General features: G+C 37.5%; 2 protein-coding genes across 2 annotated transcripts; both read right to left on the minus strand.

The window, feature by feature from the left end:
* Positions 1-4794: 4794 nt before the first annotated feature.
* LOC134818787 (uncharacterized) lies at positions 4795-10076 on the minus strand. Its single transcript, XM_063828432.1, has 8 exons — positions 9937-10076; positions 9487-9615; positions 9123-9338; positions 8446-8617; positions 7180-7445; positions 6568-6643; positions 6299-6430; positions 4795-5020 (listed from the first exon to the last, which is right to left on the minus strand). The coding sequence occupies exons 1-8, from the start codon at positions 10074-10076 to the stop codon at positions 4949-4951; spliced, it is 1203 nt and encodes a 400-aa protein (XP_063684502.1). The 3' UTR covers positions 4795-4948.
* Positions 10077-10940: 864 nt separating this feature from the next.
* Positions 10941-18086, minus strand: LOC134818788 (uncharacterized). The gene is made up of 7 exons (XM_063828433.1): positions 17981-18086; positions 17551-17667; positions 14361-14480; positions 13923-14063; positions 13612-13698; positions 12149-12229; positions 10941-12021 (listed from the first exon to the last, which is right to left on the minus strand). Exons 1-7 carry the CDS (start codon positions 18084-18086, stop codon positions 11246-11248), a joined length of 1428 nt encoding a protein of 475 aa, XP_063684503.1. The 3' UTR covers positions 10941-11245.
* Positions 18087-22869: the final 4783 nt, after the last annotated feature.

Here is a 22869-nt window from a genome sequence, read left to right on the forward strand (position 1 = left end):
ACAGGCTATAATATATGTTAATTGACGATGTCAATTCATCGCAGCTCGGCGAGGCACAGTAGCGCATTTCACCGATTTAGCGTTGCAAGAAGCATAATCAATAATTGAATGCGCGGCGCGGCACAGTAACGCATCGTGCTACAAGCTATAATATTTATAAACATACTCATTGGAGAATGGAGCTATGGATGAATGAAGCTGCCTGCTGCGCGTGCGGTAGAATGACAGGCTGAGCGCCGCCAAGTATTGCATATTGAATCCTGGGATCGTGTGCGAAGATCGAAATGCAATTCGTGTATCAAGCCAACTGCCAAGTGCCAACAATGTGTTTATTGTTATAAATGATAATGGACTAACCAGTTTCGGGATACTTCGTAGCAACTAGCAAGCTTGCCGCGCATCGATCCAATAAGGCAATAATGCTTCTCGTCGTAAGGCCACCTGTGTTTGTCGTTAGATATAGGCAAAATGCACCCGGCACCCCTGCGGACCTCGCTGAGCTGCTATGCAAAGCGAAAAAGCAAAAACTCAATGGATGGTTAGTGGTTACCCGTACCGTAATGGGTGCCACATGCCTAGCATGAAATATTTACTTACTTACTTGCACTTAATTTGTGTATTATATATGTTCATAATCATATAAATTCGGCGGAATGACAGGCTTGAGGCTGAGCGCGGCCCAGTAAACTTCGCATCGAAAAATTTAAACGAGTAACATCCGTCAACTAATAGTTATACTTATATGTAATAATTAAAAACAAACTTTGCTTGTTTACCTGAAATTAGAATTTTATACAATTAACAATTAATGTAAGATTGAAGTCGTGTTTTTACCAATTTCCCTGCACCATCCGGTAAATTTATTACCCTCAGCCCTTCGTTGTGGGCTGCGCGGTCGTATCGGGGCTTTCGCCACGGTATAGCATAGCGGGGGCGAAATGAAATACAAATGAGGATCGCGACGCGTGACTTGTAGGTTTATAACCTACCAGGACGAGCGCCGAGTTGGACTCGTCGACGGTCCTGATTAATATTTGAAGCAAATATTTTACGACTACAAGTATCACCTGTTAAAGAAAGGATTGGAAATTGAACTCGCCGGTACGTCGACGGATGATGCTTGTCTAAATTTGTTCGAAGTAACACGCGCAACTTTCTTTTCGAATGTCTGTGTTACTGGGCGGCGCTCAGCCTGTGCCTTTTCAATGTCATTCCGCAACCGTTTATCATTTACGAACGAATAAAAACAACGTCAATATTTTACATGTCACAGTTAGCTGGCAGTACGGCCCAGTTAATAAATTGTGCATCGCGCCGATCTAGCAAAAAACATTATTTGATGCGCTGATCAGTCTTCTAAGACTAATAATATAAAACATCGTAATTGCCTGTACTGCGTGAGAATTACAAAATAATTACAGCACATTTACAAAATAAGAATAATGAAAAAGTAAACGTGTTTTCTCGGTTATAATTCATAATTATTTTTAGAATAACGCTTTATTGTTAATGCAATCATAGTGGTCAGCTTGTGACATGGCTATGACGCATTTGTCTTACATGGTTATGACATGGTTATGACATGGTTATGACATGGTTATGACATGGTTATGACATGGTTATGACATGGTTATGACATGGTTATGACATGGTTATGACATGGTTATGACATGGTTATGACATGGTTATGACATGGTTATGACATGGTTATGACATGGTTATGACATGGTTATGACATGGTTATGACATGGTTATGACATGGTTATGACATGGTTATGACATGGTTATGACATGGTTATGACATGGTTATGACATGGTTATGACATGGTTATGACATGGTTATGACATGGTTATGACATGGTTATGACATGGTTATGACATGGTTATGACATGGTTATGACATGGTTATGACATGGTTATGACATGGTTATGACATGGTTATGACATGGTTATGACATGGTTATGACATGGTTATGACATGGTTATGACATGGTTATGACATGGTTATGACATGGTTACAACCAAAACTCCTTCAGACCAATTTTGAACCATTATGAGCACTTTCAGGATACAATTCATTTCCGTTCATTTCCGTTCATTCTATGAACCTGGGTCATTTTGTGCGACTTTCGATGGTCTTTAGGCCTAGCTTATGACACTATCTATCATAGAAAACCGAATTGGGGGTTCCCAGCCCTTACGTAATAAGTTTCAAATTGAAATGACACACATGCGCCACCTATTGATTTACATGATAAACCTGCTAGCGCATGTGTGTCAAAAAAAATAATGATACACATGCGCTTCCTAGGTAGCGCATGTGTGTCAAAAAAAATAATGATACACATGCGCTAGCAGGTTTATCATGTAAATCAATAGGTGGCGCATGTGTGTCATTTCAATTTGAGACTTATTACGTAAGGGCTGGGAACCTCCAATTCGGTTTTCTATGATAGATAGTGTCATAAGCTAGGCCTAGAGACCATCGAAAGTCGCACAAAATGACCCAGGTTCATAGAATGAACGGAAATGAACGGAAATGAATTGTATCCTGAAAGTGCTCATAATGGTTCAAAATTGGTCTGAAGGAGTTTTGGTTGGTCCTGCGACCACTCCAGCAAATTTTGGGGACGAAGGGATCCATGGGGCTATTATAATAGCCCCATTATACATTATATATGGCCATGGGGACCCGGGACATCGAAGTATAAGCTGTATTTGAGCGCTGGGAAGAAAACCGAATTAATGCTTCCCAGCACTCAAATACAGTGAATACTACTATGTCCTCATGTCTTCGAAATGGCACCAAAAATCTAAATAGTAATTCCCAAAATTTGCTAGGGTGGTCCTAGGACCAACCAAATTCTTCAGACCAATTTTGAACCATTATGAGCAATTTTTGGATACAATTCATTTCCGTTCATTTCCGTTCATTCTATGAACCTGGGTCATTTTGTGCGACTCTCGATGACCTCAGCTCTAGGCCTAGCTTACATGACACTATCTATCATAGGAAACCGAATTGGGGGTTCCCAGCCCTTACGTAATAAGTCTCAAATTGAAATGACACACATGCGCCACCTATTGATTTACATGATAAACCTGGTAGCGCATGTGTGTCAAAAACAAAAGTGACAGACATGCGCTACCAGGTTTATAATGTAAATCAATAGGTGGCGCATGTGTGTCATTTCAATTTGAGACTTATTGTGGTTTGTCGCGCGCGCGTTTATTTGTGTCAAACTGAGAAGCAGCTATTGACTAATTTAGTTATTTACTTGAAGCCGCGCCTTACCTTTAGTTTGGCGCCATTTTCACACTATCTTTGCACCGTTCACTGTGTACACTGAACTGTGCAGTGAAGTTGAAAAGTATACATGCTTGTCTGACAAAAGGATCGAAATGTATTATAATGTGTGTATGAATCATTCCAATTTAAAATATAACTGAAGATGCCCAAAACCAAGCTTTGATGTTGTAATTATACTTGCCACTTAGATCCGTGACACTTTGTGGTGTAAGAGCGGCATTTAAATAGCGCAGCCGTATAATATTATAGTTTGTTACCTATTCCTCCACATTCATCAATTTCTACATCAACAGATCATACTACCACCATAATCATCCGGAGAAGAACCCCAACCATCAATAACCTTCTCTATTTTATACTCAAAAGATGACAACTGACAAGCAAAAACAAGATCATTTCCTTTCAACTATTAACTATTGTGATTGAGAAATTCTGATTCGAAATAATTCTGATTTGAAATTTCCGTTAATCATGCGTATTTATTAATATAATGAGTCAAAACTTAGAGTCCCATTCCGAATCCGGGACTCAACAGCGCGAGACACCCTACAGAACAGGAGTCAGGACTTGACGGTGGGGAAACGTAAAGAAACAGGCGGAACAAGAAAATTCTCCCATTTTTTCTCGGATGATCGTAAAATTAGATCGATCTGTCACCTGTTGATGTAGAACTTGAAAGATGCGGAAGAATCGTAATCGAATGATTTGTGCAGCAGTGGCCGCTATAATTCAAATGCCACTTGATCAGCTCGTAATCGATTGGACAACATAAGCCTTCGGCAATCTGCAGAGTGCAGATTATAATAACCACTATAACAGTACTTCAATAATTTGAGTGGCGTGCACCAATGAACTCTCGTTTGTGTAGTATCATCTCCCTCCAGTGCTTACGCGGTAACACGACTCCTGTCCGACACCAATATTTTCGTGTGTTTGCTTCTATGTACGCCTCTTATTGGATTAAACTTAGCACGCTTCAGCACTTTAGTATTTCTATCTAACTCGGTCGAGCTATCTTATCCTTAGTATTATTTTCAAGCAATTCTAAATACTTTCTAAAGGTAGAAACCAATTGGGTGTCACAATGTTTTATACCACCGTGTAAATTTTTTATTCTGTTGTATTTAGTCTGTGTTTATAAAGAACACTTCCGGTGACCATGCCATCCTAGATCTATTTTAAACGAAAATAGGAAATTTTTATTGTCGCTGTAGGGTACTGTTTTTGACGTCTCCACGCCGTAGAGTTCTGTCTAGGGCACTTCCCTAAAATCCAGACCCCTCCAACATCGTAGAGTCCGAACCACTCTATACTATAGGCTTTATTTTTCTGAGTTCGTATGGAAAATTTTTATAGAAAAATAGAAGAAAAATGGCTTTAAGTCATGAAGCTTTTAACTCAATAGAAAAATCGATAAAATAAGGTTCATTTGTATAAAGGACAGTGAAAGAGTCCAAAACACATCAGGTGACAGGTATATATATAATATTTAATAAATAGATTATATGAAATAATTGTTAAAAATCAGTTATAATCTTAGTTTTATCCGAGAATATCTGAGTTATAGCTGAGAAAGAAAATCATGTGGTAAAAAATGTCCTATCTTCAGCAGTTCAACCACAAAAAACAAAAAGCTAATCAAGTTGTTGTTGCTGTTGTGATGATTGAACGTGCACGTACATATTGCCTCTCTGCGCGTTGTGGTGCCTCCTGAAATTTTAGACACTGAAAGATTGAAGGATACGTACGTCAATCAGTTCAAAAGTACAACATAGTTTCTGCTTAAACAATTTGTTATAAATTCTTCATCCCGTTCTTGTGGTGAAAAAAATACACCATCACAACTCAATCTCTTCAAGAATCGATGCTTGAGCATGCTTACCGTGTCAGTATATCACAGTGCCAAAACCGAAAATGAAAGATACATCGAAATTCGACGACTTTGTGATATGCTTTGAGCTATTTTAACTGACGATAGAAATTAAACTCTCTTCGATCGAATTTTATTACTCATATTTCATATATTACACATATTTTATATATCTCTTATATATAAGAGACAAGAGACAACGGATGGGTTGCGGCTGACGCACAAGATTCAGTGCGCTAAAACCAAAGGTCGTAGAGACGTGAAACCTTAACTAAAGTTAACCATTTTCTACAATTTCTGTTAGACTATTACACTCAGACTATAACACTCTCAGTTCCTTGAAGTCACTCATTCATTCTTAAATCAGCAATTATATGAATTTTGCCTCTTAAAATATATCATGTTTACCTGAAATTAAAACGAATGCTTTACACAAAATTTACGCACACTTTGAGAATATACAAAAAGGTATTCCTTATTTCCAGATTGAAATTTGATCTGAGCTTTCAGATGTGGAGAGTAAAAAAGCGGTAAATCGGAGTTTTGGGCTACTAAATTAGTCAAAAAAGGACTGAAATTAATAAATGTGATATTTTTGATAATTTCACAAATTATATACTTAGAAATTCAATAGTTTTTGATTATTTTCGAGACATCTTCGACTTGTATCGAAGAATACCCCTCTGACAACAGGCTTTCTTTACAATATAATCTGAATGAGTCAACAACTATTTTACAGTGGAAACTATTTTGCAGCGGAAAACTATTTTACGGTCACATATAACTATATAATATTGATTAAAATGAATTTCGTCGGAAAATTGTTAATGTGCATCTTGATCGTTATATTTTAATTAATACTATTTATTTCCATTAGAATCTGTATTCGATGAGTCCATTCAGCTCGCAAATGGAGTTAGAACCTCACGAATTTTTTAAATTTTTTAGTATGTTTTACATTTAAATGACCTGTATCTTTGGTTGATAAGGATATTTCGTGATGCCATAACTGGCCTTTTAGTATATCTATAATAGTATATACTTTCAGTACTACATTGTAACAAGAAAAATTTTATAGCTGTGAAGCTGTGAGCTGTGAGCTCCCCAATGACACTTACATCAAGGAGATTAACGTTATTTAACGCAGCAGCGACCTCAGGAAGTAATTGCAATTCTGTCTGCACGTTATTCATATCTGATTGGTCAGAAAGTTCGAGCAAGTCTGCAGTTGTGACTACAATCCTACAGTCCTATAAAATATATATTTTAGTATTAAACTAAAAGATAACAGCAAAATTGTAGATAACGGTATCTTAATCTTATCGCATAAATCCCCATAAATTGAATTAAATTTGAGACGAACATTATATTGACTGTTCCTATCTACCTGATAAGGTTCAGCAGGATTGTCAAACAAAACATCAGGACGTCCGCATGGCATTTCAATACTCTGAGCCCGTATCCTAAAAATATTCAAAATGTTAACTTATAATAATATCGAGTATCTATAACAGGATAATACAGTACAAATATAATGTACCGTGGCAAAAAAATCTTCACACCGCAAATAAACTGTGCATTAAACTACAATAGATATCTCCAAGATTTCCTACAGCGAGCTATCTGCTATAGTTTTTATATCATTTAACTCCCCTAAAGTGTTCATAACTAAATTGAGATCCTTGCTAATTTAAGGAGTCTTTGACCGGAACAACTTACACGTTATATGTGCATAATATATGTAATATCTTTGCTATACTATGTTTATATTCCCGGCAAAACGTGACCTTGAGTTAAAACTTAAAAGTTCTGCAAAAACAGCAAAAAAGGTCAATCTCACTTAATTGGAAATATTAAAATACTAGAAGGCGCGTGGTCACAGGGATCAGGAAGGTAATAGTATTATTTGAAATTCAGTTTTTATCGCCACTATAAACACAACTTAATATTCACAGATCCGATCAAACTTTCGCAACAACAATCATTAACGTCGACGTACTTATGGCTATTCCAGTATTGGACAAACTCGTCCAGAGACCGTTGTACATGAGGAATATAGATCGCCGATAATAAGTTCCTGTCAACCGGATCAGCGGGCTGGTAATATCCGGAAGATGCCAATTCCCGGAGCTGCTCCTTGTACATAGGTTCGAGGTGTTCTTTTAGTGTCCTCCAAAGTCGTTCTATTCTATTGGCTGTGCTTGGTCCATATATGACTCCCTCAATTGGAGTTTGGGGGAAACCATTCTTCTGAAGGAGAAAAAGCTGAAAATAAGGATATTGCAGAACTTTAGATATATTGTTAAACTTTGGCCACATGCAAATGAATAAACAGAGCTGTCATCAGACTTATTTTAGTTTACTGCTACAATAACTGAATCCAATGTAAAGAAGTTAAGATGAGTTCAGCTACTAGCACTTAGATATATGTTTGACTCCCTTGATGCTCCCGGATCCACGAACACTTGCTCACTTGAAATCCGACGGATAGCAGCACGCGTAGGTTTGTGGGTAAATTCAAAAGCTTATGAACTGGCTGAGCTTGACACCACTGGCGAATCCAATTTGAGGTAGCCATACCACGATTAACATAATATTAGTATTATTGTTAACTTTGCAACACACACTAAGCGTCTTATCAAGTTCAAAGAACTGCAGTGGCGTAACGTTGCCTGTTGGCGCCCCCACCTCCTATTGAAAAAGCGCCCCCCTCCCTCCCTGTTGGCGCCCCACACCCTTTTGGCTCGATTCCCGCACTATATAATGACAACACTATATAATGACAAGCACTTTATAGTGACTTGTCACTATATAGTCCTGTCATTATAAAGTGCGTTTTGCATTACTCAGGAATTTCAATAACATCAGATCCAGAAATGCATTGGGATGGATCGATTAACAATGTAATGTTTAAATGCAATAGGACTTTGGTACGGTTTTGTGCAGTAGGAACGGTGATGTCATAATATATTAATTATAAACAATGTAAGCTTAATAATATTCCTGTCATATTTGCTCTACTGAAATTTTAGTCTGCTTTAAAATTAGTCGCCGAAAAATTTAGTCTCATGAAATTTGGTTTACAACAATTTTAGTCAAAAGTTTGACTAAATTTATGGTAGACTAAATATTTTGTCGTTCTTAAGGTATATTGACATTTGTATATTGACATTTGTATATTTATTAATTCCCTCTGATTCCACTTGCCATTTCCCGGCATCCTTTTCCTGGAGGGTTGCTAGTATAAAGAGTTTATCTTATTCACCTGGATAGCAGCAATTTCTCCTGTTTCGGTACCTCTGTCCACCCGTATTCTCCTTGGTATGAACCTGTTTTTCATCACAAAGTCGAAGTACATCTTACCCACAATTTTTGGGTTTTTGTTGGTGTGTGCCACCTTCATGACCATAACTTTACGGCTGAACGTGTCCATTGCCCTGAAACAGGTATTAATGTATTGAGATTGTGAAATGTGAAAATCTTAGAAGTGGTTATTTTTGGGACAGGGCTGTGAGCCATCTGACTCTAGAGTGGAGGCTCCTAAGTAGACGTTATCTGCCGAAGAAGGCAGTAGGGTCTTATAAATACGTTTTCCAAATATTTTTGTCCACAGTTCAGAATATTATATATATATATAATATATATATACCAAACGTAGGACCTCAAGCATTCATTTTTAGGCACACGTCTTAAAAATGTTACAGGCTAGCAAAGAAGTTGTAAGCATCTGATTGACGTTAGAAAGTTTATTGTTACCAACAAACCCTGTGACCTAACTCTTAGCAATGACATTTTTCTTTCTGAGATGTAACTATTTTTGCATCGTTCATAAAGTTGAAAATAAGCTAGTGATGATAAATTTGTATGTTACATAAAAAACTTGAATAAACCGGAAGCTTGGACAGTGTAGAACCAAGGCCAAATGTGTACAGTATATCTCACCCATATATATGAATGTCGAATGTTGCACCAAACAGCCCTGCCAGCTTATCATGTCCGTCTAGGGAATACAGATAGTTCGGACCTTTCACCGAAAAATCACCTTTCTGTACGTGTTTCAGCTTATTGGCAGGGTCACGTCTCGCAACATTTTCCGGTTCAATTTCTAAGAGTTCGTCCTCGACGGCTTTTTCTGATACCCGAATATCATATTTATTCCTGAAAGGATGTTTTAGTTCGCACTTATCCTCCATTTAGTTATCCAGAAATATTTGAAGAGGAGGCCATCGAGTTGTAATTGTTATAATTCTGTTGTGTCAAAGATTTTCTTGCTCAAATAAACGATAATTATCTAATAGTTTTCAACCTTAGTATGGCTGCAACAGCTCGGTATCCTAGGGAACCAGTGCTTCTTGCCAATATCAGCTCTATGTACCCCCTGAGGTTGGCTTTGTCCGCTTCTCTGGTCTTCCTAATCCCGAAATGTTTGAGCATTCTAAAAGAAAATCCGATAAAACTAACTTGTAATAACTATTAATATTAAGGCCAAGGCCGGGGCTGCCTGTGAGTGTAACCTAGATAAAAGCACCTAGTGAGCATGTTATAATAATTAAAGTTACTAAAGATACTAAACAATCAAACATAGTCAAATTATATCATCGGTCACTGTTGTGTGTAAGATTTTGAGTAATTATCAATATCGATACTTGACACAAGAAAAAGAGAGATTCAAAAACCTGTTTCTTTGTTTCATTTTGCCACATTTTGCCATTTATTCATGAATAAATGAATTAAAACCGAATTAATTAAGACTCACCTGCGTAGGTTGGATTCACTGAACTTGTAATGTGGGAACTCTTTGGGCAATGAAGGTAGAATCTCATTCCGGATGTCCCAATTTCTTTGGACCTTGGTGTCCAGGTATAATCTGAGGGTGTCATCACCTTTCCAAGCCATTCTATTCTAATAAGTACAAATAAAAATGTTGGCAATACAATAAATTAATGTAGTACAATAATTGTTTATACGTTTAAAGATTTTGATGTACTAAATGTACATTGTAGAGGAACTGTCTATAGAGTATAAATATGACTTTTTAACATTTCACCAGTCAGTTTCAAGGCGCTTTTGATATAAAAAGTTACTGACGGTAACCAAGAAGAAAGGTGATAATATGTAGATGCTACATATTGACTTGATATGAGTTAAACGCTAGATATATCTGCTATTAAATACCTCAAATATCTATAAAATTTTCGACCCCACAAAATCCAAAAAGATTATTCTTGTTCAAACTCACAGAGTTTAACCAATCAACAAATATTAACAATTGAGCAGAAACTCTTGAAATTTGTAAAATTAAGTCTTTGATCAAGTTAAAAATTAGTTTAATCCCAATCAGTTTCTTATTCACATAACGAATAATCGCTATTAAAAACGTCAAATATCTATAAAATTTTCATTCAAACCATAAACTCTAACAATAAAATTCTTCTTACAAGTTCAAACTCACAGAGTTTAACCAATCAACGAATTGAAATTTGTAAAAACAGTGATTTCATAATTATGTCTTTGATCAAGTTTAAAATTAATTTTAGGGGGCAGGGGGAGTCTTCATGGAAATTTTTTGAAAATCGACTTTTTAATTGTGTCTGATAGAAGGGAGTAATATCTATCAGATTCTTTTATTCAATCCGATAGAAAAATATTGTTCCTAGCCGAAATTATCGCCGGTAAAAGGTCAGCGCTTGTGTGTATTAATTGTATTGCACGAGCGATTTTCGATCACGTGCCCCCTGAAAATCGAGTCTAAAAATCTATTTTCTCCTATAAAAATCTATTTCTCCTAAAATCTATTTTCTCCTATAAATTTGTTGAGCAATCACCCTCAAACTTACAGCATTAAATGTTGTAAGGATCATTTGGACGAGATTGTATAGACAAAATTTTGAGATAAGCTTTTAAACATTTAAACATTTTTTATTCGATTTTTGAAAACCGTGGACCTCATTTTTTTTTGAAGACCCTCCCTGCACCCTTAATCCCGATTAGTTTCTTATTCATATAATGAATAATCTATCATCTAGCATTAAATCCTATTATATATCAAATATGTTGAAAGGTTTCTACTTGAATGCTTTATAATCTTTACAGATATCGTTGCAAATATGCCACTCAAAGAAGTTCTTAATACCATCTTGGCCAAAATTGCCGACATTGAAGTACTCCTCAAGTGGATCAATCTGCCCTGATGTTGATATCTCCGGGTCCATCAGCGAAGTACCCATACCTTGGATATCAAGGACGAGAAGCGCCCCTTCTGTAGCATGGTATGTGAAGTGGACAAATGCCTCCACAGTCTCCTTAGGTATAGGCACCTGCTCAGGGTTGCCACAACTCTTCCCATCGTTGTTGACAAGTTTCCATGGTTGTCCATTCAACATCGGTTCTACCATAAAAACCTTCTCTTCTGATGTAACAAGCATTCCCTTGTTATAGCCCAAGGGTTCTCCTGTGGCCTTGGCGAATTCTAGCGCCAAGGCGTGCGCCACCTCAAGACATTTAACATATCTCCGGCTTTCTTCTTCTACCGTCAATCCCCCATTCCGTATTCGCTCAATCCCTTGCTCGTGGAATAGCTTCACTGCTACATCCATGATGTCCTCACCTCGCAGCAACCTACCCTTTGATACCCTTCTGTACCCTCCCCTTCCCAGACTAACGTCAGTAATTTCCAGTCTCCCCTCAGTCTTCATGAACTCACGCCGTTCAAGGCTGTACTCTTCAACTGTACAGTGGTGCCCGATCCCTGTTGTAGCACCAGGAGCTCCAGCAGCCAGAATGTCAGCTGTCCTAAACCGGCAACGCTTCGGTTTAAAGGAGCTCATGACCATCTGAGATCCTGTAATAGTTTATATATTATTGAATAAATTGACGTTTTGATGAGCAAACAACGGAAAAGTATACGGAAAAGAACGAAAAAGTATACAGATTACGGGCCCATATCATTTGATGACATTTTACTTTACCTGAAGGTTCCTCGGGAAGGTTCATGCTTTTGGAGCGCATACGCTTTGGCTTAAAAGTTGATTCAACTACTAATCCTGATCCTGGACAATAAAATCATGGTCAATCGTAGAACATAGCGCAGGCGATTGCTATAGCATATATTTCCCATCACATTTAAAACTTGTGTTAAATCATACAGTTTATAATTTTGCTTTTATTCCCATGAATAAAAGTCAGTACCCATACGTTGGCCTTAATAGCTCAGTCACTGAGTGCCCAATTGAAATAATTCTTTCTGGTATGACTTGCTACCACGACTGGTTCGAGGAATTTGTCAAATTGAAATGTTCATTTAAAAAAATTAAGGTTCATTTTCGCATTTATTTGATAGTTTGGATAGTCGGATCGAGCCAAATTTTATTGAATTGTGTTTGGCCATTCGAATTACGTTTGTCATGAAAAAAATGAGAGTTGTAGCTTCTCAGATCACCGAGATACGAAGCATAACGAGTTTATTCATTACGTGTGATCAGGTGATTGGCTCACCTAATCGAGTAATCGCGTGATAAGGTCACCCCGTTAACCACCCCGTTATATTAAACATTATGGGAATCGTTAAGGCTGCCCAATTAAGGTGTCGTGTCACATAATCACCCAGTCAATTTTGTTAACGAGATACAGAAAATGCTTGATAACTTCTTCATTTCAAATTCGTTTCACATCATTTTTTCAGATCGGATGTAACATTTAATAATCTACCGTCTCTAAAAAAATTAGGCGTCCAGCATGTTCAGAAAGAACAATATAGGTGTTTTAATATTGAATGGGCGTGGTTTAAAATATCCGAATTTTCAAATTTTGGCGACAGAATCCTCGAACAAGTAGGTACAGTATGCCATCTGCAAAACAACAACTCTCAAATATAAATCACAGCGGAGGTATAAGACCCAACGTATGGGTACTGACTTTTGGCCCATCCTGTATATATCGTCTCGCTTTATATATATATAGTAAGATGAATGCTTTTTCAGAGATATGAATTTTAGTCTCTTTTTAAACAAGACAATATCGGTTAATGTTCACAACTGATAAGGGAGCTGATTCCAAACAGGGTTTTTTTTTGTTTTTTTTTAAAGAGGGGCTGGGCCTGGTTGGCCCACGAGAGGATAGCATATGGATGCTTTGCCTACCTCTGGGGTATGGCAGTCCTGTGGGAGGATGCCAGTGGAATCAAGATGTGTAATCAAGGATGATGATAAGTGTTGTGGGGTGTGTCATAGATAAACGCTTAATTGGTGGTTGAGTGTGGAAGAGAGGGGCGAAACAAGACGGCGTTAAAGTAGTCGCTATGTTACACCTGTCTGGTCCAACTCCTCCGGCACCACTAAGCGTTTAGTGTGGTTTGTAAAGTTGACAATGGTGGAGATGTGTTGGTTGTCGAATATGTCATTGACAGAGAGGTAGTAATCCCGGAAATATTGACCTCTTATTTGGGCAATAGCCGGGCACTGTCCGAGAAAGTGTGAGACAGTCTCCTCTCCGTCGCCGCATTTAGGACAAGCACTTGTATCTGATTTGTGAATGGTGTGTAGGTGTTTGTTGAGGCCACAATGTCCCGTGATGAGGTGCACTGCAGTTCTGTAATTTTGTTTGTTGTTACTGAGAAACAGGGGGTCTTCAGTGACTAAAACTTCTCTCGGCTTTAATTGTTTTGAAACTTAAAGATTTTAAGGCGTAAGTGCCAGGTAGAATAATACCTCCGGGTAGTGACTAGTAATCCTCAATCAATCAAACCTGTAGCTGTCGCCTTACTGGGCCGTTCCTTCACATCATTGGTCTTTCGACTACCATATACTGCTTCCAGTTCCTCCATGAAGCAGTATATGGTAGTTGAAAGACCAATCGCTTTGACGTCTTCCTCGTCTAGTTCGAGTCCTGACAAGTATTACCAGTTTAAAATTCAATCAAAACCCTCTGATTGCTACAAAAACTATAAACATAATATTAGCAACAAGAGAAATAATTAAAAGAACAATTGAAAAGAAAAATCGCCCAATTAAGAGAATTTTACATAAAACCTGGATTTTACTTGAAGCATGGATATTAATATTTCCAGGGACTAACCATAATCCAATCATATTGAAAAATTGCATGTATTTTATATTATAATTATGAAGATGAATGATATAGGTAATAGGTAAAGATCAAAAAATTGTCTAGGAATCCACATACCAGATAACTTTCGGTAAAGTGTTATCTTGTTGTTAGCGTTCAGTCCATACAACTTGGCGATTGCTGTACGCAGGGAATTGACTGACAGCTCGTCAGGTAGCATCAGCTTCCTTTCCAATCCTAAAAGATAAGAGGTTTATTTTAGATTTAATTTATGTGATTAATCGGGACTGCAACCGCAAAGTGCCACAGATGTTTACTAAGTATGAATGCATTATACGATAATTATATGATTCTATCTAAAATCCAACACACATATTTAATATTTATGTCACAATGCCATTTCCATACTATACACAGTAAGAATACATGAATGACATTATTGTGACAATAGATTGAGATACTAATAACGGGCTTAAATTAAATGCTAGCAAAACTAAATAATTGATCTTTACAAATAAGAAAACTGAAGATATAGAAATCTACATGGGAGGTTAACGATTAAAGCAAAGTGATCACAAAAAGTTTGGGGAACAAGATCACTAAACTCCGTTAAAAGAGTCTTCTCGGCCCAGAAAAAGGGCATTCGCGCTGCAGGCAACCAATACCACCGCTATTTTTATGACAAATATCTGAACAGTACACCTTCACACACAAAGGAAATTTTCCATAAACTAGAAGTAGAAGTATTACCTTGGCCGAACGTGATTAATTTATAATACATATGTTTAATGCACAAAGTATATTCTAACACTGTACCACCAAATATTATGAGAATTTTCACTGTTTCAAACTTAAACGTACCGAGAAGAGAACCTCAGCTCTTTGCAATACAATTTAACCGTTTAAGTAATTCAGACAAGAAGGCACTGTGAAGGCTCCGGTGTAATGTGATAAGTACTAAAGCCGTATGTACTACGGCTTTACAAATTTTGGAAGCATGTACGGATATATATATCTGATACCAATCGTATATACTGGTAAAAAATACTCTAGCACAATTGTAACTGCAATTTTACAGAACTCTAAATGCTTAATGAACACTCTTGCAGGTACCACCCGTATTCACACTCAGACCTGAGTTTAACAATTTTCCGATACGAGATTGGGGACGGGTTCTATATACAAACAACAAACAAACAAATACGTCACGACTTTCCGACAAGACAAATTCTTAAATTCATTCAAGTCTACAGTCAGCAAGCATGTTCTTACTGCACAAGCACTTAACCCGGATGACAAGGACTGGAACAACTCAAATTTATATCAAGAGATAAGAGTTATTTAAAAATTGAATAATTTGGTACAACATACGTTGAATCAACGTTGATAGTGACGAGCATTTTTACAATGCTATCGCTACCGCGCAATTTCACTGTCATTTTAAATAAGATAAAAATATCACCACGCATTCTTCAGATCCTGTGTAGCTGTTCTAAATTTATATCAAGAGATAAGAGATATTCAAAAATTCTTAATTAATAGTACTATTTAACTTTGCTAATAGCGTAATCATATTTTATACATTGTGTGCTTATGTTTAACTATATATTTGATTGTAATTAAAGATTTTAAGGCGATAGTGCCGATTAATGCCTCTGGGTAGTGCTCCTCGATCAATCAGATTTAATGGAAAAAGCCACAATTTAAAGATTCAATTTTTATGTTTGTACGACCACCCACGTGCAAATTGGACGAGGAATAAAGGAATAGGAAGTTGCATAGTAACCATGGTAACGAGGGTTGTTACACGCACGTGCACGTGCAAAGATTTGCGACATTTTTGATCTGTTTTGCGGTAATTACGTTGTGTAATTACGTTATTTTCAGTTATGATGGATATTTTTTGATGTGATAAAAACTGACGTTGACTACCGAAGAATAATATTAGCTTCATTCCTGTTACTACGGGCTTTCTAGTCTTAATTATAATTCGAAAGATTATGTTTGTTTGTCGTCTGTATGTACGACCGCCCACGTGCAAATTAGGCGAGAAGTAGGAAGTTAGGTAAAAATCAAAAGGTTGCATAGCAACGGTGTTGGAAGGCACACGTGCACGTGCAATGATTGTTGGAACTGAATTGTGAACGGTTTTGTGGTAATAACGTTATGTTAAAATTGTTTCCTATTTAAATCGGCTGTATCTTCGGTTGGGATGGATATTTTTTGATATCGATAAAAACATGACTATCAAAGAATACTATTATTCTATTAGCTTCCTCTCTGGGCTTTCTAGTACTTTATAAAAGAGCACCTTAAGGCAGGGGGGGGGGGGGGGGTATTTATGAAATTTCTCTTGAAATTAATTTTATAGTTGTTTTTGATAGAGGAGAGTGATATCTGTCTGCTGCTTTTGGTTCCATGGAAAAATATTGTTCCTAGCCGACGTTATTGCATTTTCAATCTTATCCTACATTTTTTGAGCAATCACCTTGAAACTTTCAGAATATGTTTTAAGGACCATTTAAAAACTTCTGGTGGATCAGAATTTTGAGATAGGCCCTTAGAAATTTTTTTATTCGATTTTGAAAATCTTGGACCTCGTTTTTTGACGATTTTTCCAGGTCCGGGATTTTCAAAATTGAATAAAAAATGTTCTAAGGCCTATCTCAAAATTTTCAGGGCGCTCGATTGAAAATCGCTCATGCAATACAATTACACATGAGCGCTGACCTTTGACCAGCAATAACTTCGGCTTGGAACAATATATTTCCATGGAACCAAAAGCAGCAGACAGATCACTCTCCTCTATCAAAAACAACTATAAAACCAATTTCGAGAGAAATTTCATAAAGACCCCCCCATGCCCCCTTAATTTCAAAGCCATCATAAAATTCTAAAAATAGAAATCAAATCATTACCTACCACCTACTACCTAGCAATAAATAGTGTTCACAAAAATTCCATTTTAGAGCTAACAGTTATGACTTACGAGACAAAGTACAAACTAACGTTGTGAAATAATTCTGTACCTAAGATAAATAATCGTTTATCTAATAATGTTAACACGCTTAACTTTATGTTTAGAGACGAGGCTTACCAGAAACCATAACCAAATTGAATATCATTATCAACACTTAACGCTCGTTACGAAATAAACCTACATACCGCGTATACCCATTTCTAATCAATAATACATGATTAACTAGGAATACCGAAATTGTGCAAGATTCCCATAGGACGGAATGAGTTGTGGCTCCTAAAAGGAAAGTTCATAAATATATTATAAATGCTATTGTGACATTCTTACCAGCTTTCTGGAAAGCTGATGCGCTCTTTCGTGTTATCTTTACAACCGTGCAGTGTATTGGCTTTATGTTCCGTCTGTACTTTCCAGCCGCTTCTTTTAGTCTATTGTAACTCATTTCTAAGAATATAGCACTTATCATTACATCATATTTTAAGACGCAATGCAATTTAAACGTTATGAAAAATTAGAAAATATTCAATCACAAAATTGTGCATAATAGATGGATATAACAGATCTGATCTACATCAGTTAGGTCTTATTAAGCTGGCCTGGGACTTGTTCTATTCAAGAGTTATCTTATCCTGCTATTGACGTTCCACTGTGAGATTGAATGTCAATGACGATAATCATCGGAGCCTCATCATAGGGGCCAGAGACTCCCAGACTTCCTTTATTTTATTTTATTTTATTTTTTTGGTGCAGCACCTACTGACTCGACTCGAAAGAGCAAGCGACTCAATAATACCAAAGAGTCCTACTGAGGCCCAGATGTTTGCGCCACTATCCCGGTAATGCAGAGATACATCTGGTACCATTGCAAGAGCAATGGCAGTTGAGTGGGGGCGCCCCTCCGAAGATTGACTACCATAGATCCCGTGTGACTATGAAATGAGACCGATCTTGCCCCATTGACATGCTCTTTAGTTTATTGCCAAAGGTGGTGCTGGGCAGATCGCTGGTGTGTTGAGGAGGTTCGGAAAAAGTAAAAATATGGTGTGAGGTCAAGGAGATTGTGTACTGTTATGATGCCCGATAAGTTGCTTTGGGGGACCGGTGCCTGAGTATAGAAATGGTCGAGAAAGAGGGCCTGATTGGATCATGGGGGAGTTGCGTGTGGAGTAATGCCTTATCGTGGTCAGGTTGAGATGTCCCATTGGTCTTGTTAAGTCGCGGTCCGGTTGTCCGGTTTAGGGCTATCTATTAAGCCGATTAGCTGGCCTCTATCATAAGATAGGTATATTGGAAGTCGTGAAAAGCCCACGGCGGCATGTTGCAGGTATAGGTTCTCTAGAGGAGCTGTCCATATACCGCATAAAGAGTATAGAAGTAAGATTCTTTTATTGACACTAATGCTGCCTCGCCACAAAGTGCAATGCGGACAGACATAAGCCCTGGAAGAACCAGCAAAACCTGACAAGGATTCTCACCCTGTAGGACTTCCTTTATGTTTCATCCTGGAGAAACATACTCTTTGCAGTGGAGATTCTAGAAACATTTTTAGAAAAAACAATTTTATTATCTTTGACCTATCAACGCATGCAATCAATGAAACAATAATTTTCAATGAAACAATAGGTTTTATTTTACATTCCTTTAATTCTGTCTTTTCTCAACAAAAAAATTGTCTTTTCTCATAAATATTGATGATGAACATCTTAAAATAACTGGCTACAATGAGCATTTTATTAACAATAAATAGTTAAGATCAAAAACTTAAATTTTCAAAAGACTTGTAATTTTAAAAACCTACCTAACAAAATTACACCCCGCTAAAACGTTATAAAACATTAGTAATTTAGTATATAAAATTAAAGATCTCAACAATTTCTACAATTCGAAATACTAGAATAAATGCTCATAGAACGTCAATTGACTTTACCAAAGAACGCGAAGAACGACTGTAGAGTGATTTAGCACGCTCGTTACTGGGTCGCGCCACGCATTTAATAATGCTTCTCGCACAGGGAGACTTAAGTGCAATGAAACTGCTGCGGGCTGCTACTCACTGCTGCTGACTGCTGCTAACTGCTGCTGTCGCGCATGCGCCATTTACCGCAGTTAGCCGCAGTTAGTGCTTTTTTCTATGAACTGCTGCAACCACTTTTGTGTTATCCAGAACCCTTGCGCTTGCAGTGGCGCGTGACCAATTCCTTTTTACTTGTGAAACAAGCGCGCCCGCAATGGCGTGGAAGCACATGGTTGGGTGAGCACAACCACTTCGTTAGATCGGCAAGATGACCCTATTGTGCATCGCTGAGCTGCAATTAAGTGGCATCATTAATTAACATTATAGCCTCTTGCAATAGCCTCTATTGCAAACTTGCAATAGATTACTATAGTCGCCTTGAAAACACTGAAAACGAACTACTCTGTGCTGCATTTCACGAACAAATCATGTTGGGACTTCCTTGGTATACCAACATCTCAAAGCTTCTCACCAAATACAATTTCACCCCCTCATCTTCCTCAAAATCTAAGCTCTCCACCCAAATCAGTCATAACATGAGGGAAGAATTCGTAAATACCTGGAAAGCTGCCAATGCCTCCTCGCCAAAACTAGAATTAAACATGATTTCGAACCAGAGGCATATCTACGAATTATCAAAATACCTGATGTTCGAAAAAGTCTGACAAGGTTTCGTATCAGCTGCCACAACCTCTACATCGAAAGGGGCAGATACGAAACCCCCCTTGTACCAAGAGAAGAACGTTGGTGCACCTACTGCTTTTTCAGCAAAGGGCTCAAGCCTATTGAGGACGAAAGTCACGTATTGATTGACTGTTTGCTCTACTCCTCAGTTAGGGAAAAATTCAATTTCCATCCCCAAAACATTACTGACCTAGTCGGTTTGCTCTCCAACAAAACTCTAGATCCTACCACACTCACTGCCACAGCAAGAGCAATCCATTCAATTCTCTCTGTGAACGAACAATATACAGCCTATTATAAGAGCCCCGATTTCCACTCAAATACTGGCAAGTGCATAATGCTATAGGACGATAACTAAGTATCTTCTAATTCTTTTAAATCTGAGGCATATATAATTGATGTATCGAAAGGATTTTCCCTTTTTTACCACCTTACCATTTTGATTGATTTTGCACATGACTGACATGTTTTAACTGGAGAAAGGGTTCGCACAGTGGTAGTTTTATAAACCACTTTTAATTTATTGACCTATTATACCTAGTGGTAGTTTTATAGACCACATTTAATTTATTTACTTATTATACTTAGTATTTATTTTTGGTGACTGTATCACCCAGTTTTAACATTTGATAATTGTACAGTTTATTGACGACACATTGACTGAATGTTATTTTATATTCTAATTTATATTCTAGATATTTTATTTATTTTTCAACAGACGACAACTTCCTGTTTTTTCTTCTATATTAGTTACTCATATCTCTTTTACAGACTTTTTTACAAGGACATTGACAGATGATACTCACATTAGGCATTCATTATTACATCTAAATTATTTCACTTGCATTAGGTTTAGAAATTTATTCTCTGGTTAACAGATTTCAAATGTTTAATTAATTTGTAGTATGACAGTAAGGTATATAAGAAGTTATTTAATTTTGCTTGGGCTATTATATTGAGTATTGAGGTTTAATGATGATATGGAATTTGAATTCTATATAAATTTACACTATGTGGTTGGGGCATTTTGCATAGTAAATATGGTTACTACTCCTATATATCATATTATTTGATTGGTATTCGATTTCTGATTATTTCTCTAGGAATATGATTATTATATCTCAATTTGGCTTTAGGTAGGGTGCCCCGCTAAAAGAACTGGATTCTTCCAGGAAGCATCCCGTGCACAGACCTTGGTCTACATATATATTAAATTATTAACCATTCATTCTGTATGTGCACGAAAATTTATTTCAATCAATCAAACCTTAAAATAAAATTGAACCATACAAACTCGATTTATCTATTTTTCTAAAACTAGCATTATATAACATTTCTAAATTATCCCTACACACTTGTAAATAATTAGAATTGTGTAACTTAAATTATTTCAGAATTACAACTATTGTGTAATCAATAAAGTAATTATCACTTTTGTATCCTTGTATCCTTGTATCCTAGCCTCTACAGCAACACGCGCTTTCGGCTTTTACTAAATCGCTCGCCCAAAAATTTCACGTGACTTTGGTTTTCATGGTTTTGCAGCCGTACAAAACGGTTTTACATAAACCCTAATCGTCCCAACCCTAACCCTAACCATAACCTCGAAGATATCCATAATCATAACCACAACCCTAACCCGAGCCCTAAATAACCGAATTCACGTTTTACTAGCCTGTCACGTGACCAAAACGGTTTTTTGCCCATAACTATCCAGGGAAGCATCTTAACCCTAAGTCATGGGGGGTGATTCGGAATCAGCGTCCAAAATACACTGATCTAGATTACTTTCATGCTTAAAGGGCCTTTTCACAAGAATTTTCTTAAAAATTGATCGAGCGATTTAGTAGGAGCGCGCGCTTTCACCTAACCATGTGCTTTTGCGCCTCTGCTGTGTACAGGCGCGCTCGTTTTCTTTGTATCCTTGTATCTTGTCATATGTTGTATGACCCGCCTGTATGGTCGAAGACGATACTATAGTGAAGCGACAGTGTGGGTCACTACGTGATACAACTTGTATCCACGGGAGGCGAGCGGACAGGAATTGAAAGATAAAATAGAGATAAGAATGAAATACATATATAGATAGATAAAGCACAGGAGGACTAAAGTGCAAAGAAACTGCTGCCTAACTGCTTTGTAGGTTTACAACCTACCAGGACGCGCGCCGAGTTGGACTGTTCCAATATATGGAACAGATATTTTACGAGTATCACCCGTTAAATAACTGCTGCTTACTGGGCGGCGCTCAGCCTGTCATTCCGCAGAATCTTTTATATCAAAATATTTATTATGTTTATGAACATAATAGCCTGGGGTCCCCAGGTAAACTGCTGCTCACTGCTGCTAACTGCTGCTCACTGCTGATATGGGTTCGCGCAGCAGTTAGCAGCAATTAGTACCAGTGAGCAGCAGTGAGCAGTAGTTAGTTAGCAGCAGTGAGCATGAGCAGCAGTGAGCAGCAGTGAGCAGCAGTGAGCAACAGTGAGTGAGCAGCAGTTTCGTTGCACTATAGTGCTCCTGTGAAAGATAGCGATTAGAAAATTAAATAGAGATTTTACAGCAATTTTACAAAAATGACACACATGGGCCACCTAATGATATACATGATAAACCTGGTAGCGCATGTGTATCAAAAAAATTTTTGACACACATACGCTACCTAGGAAGCGCATGTGTATCATTATTTTTTTTGACACACATGCGCTTCCATACGCAACCACAAATGCAGATCGGCGAAATGCGAAGGATTGACATCGTGAATCAAATCTCGATTCAATGAAGTTACTCAATGCGCGCAATTTGGGGTGTGTGCAGTGTGCTTTCGCATTTCGGTGGGGATATATGGCCTGCGCATTTTGTAATTTCCAACTCAAGTGTCAAGGTGACGGTTCGGAAACCGGTTTAGTCAAATTTACAGACTGCCCTTTCTAATGTACAGCGGAACG

Source organism: Bolinopsis microptera, chromosome 7, assembly GCF_026151205.1.
Source record: "Bolinopsis microptera isolate Bmic1 chromosome 7, MBARI_Bmic_1.0, whole genome shotgun sequence".
Classification (NCBI taxonomy): domain Eukaryota; kingdom Metazoa; phylum Ctenophora; class Tentaculata; order Lobata; family Bolinopsidae; genus Bolinopsis; species Bolinopsis microptera.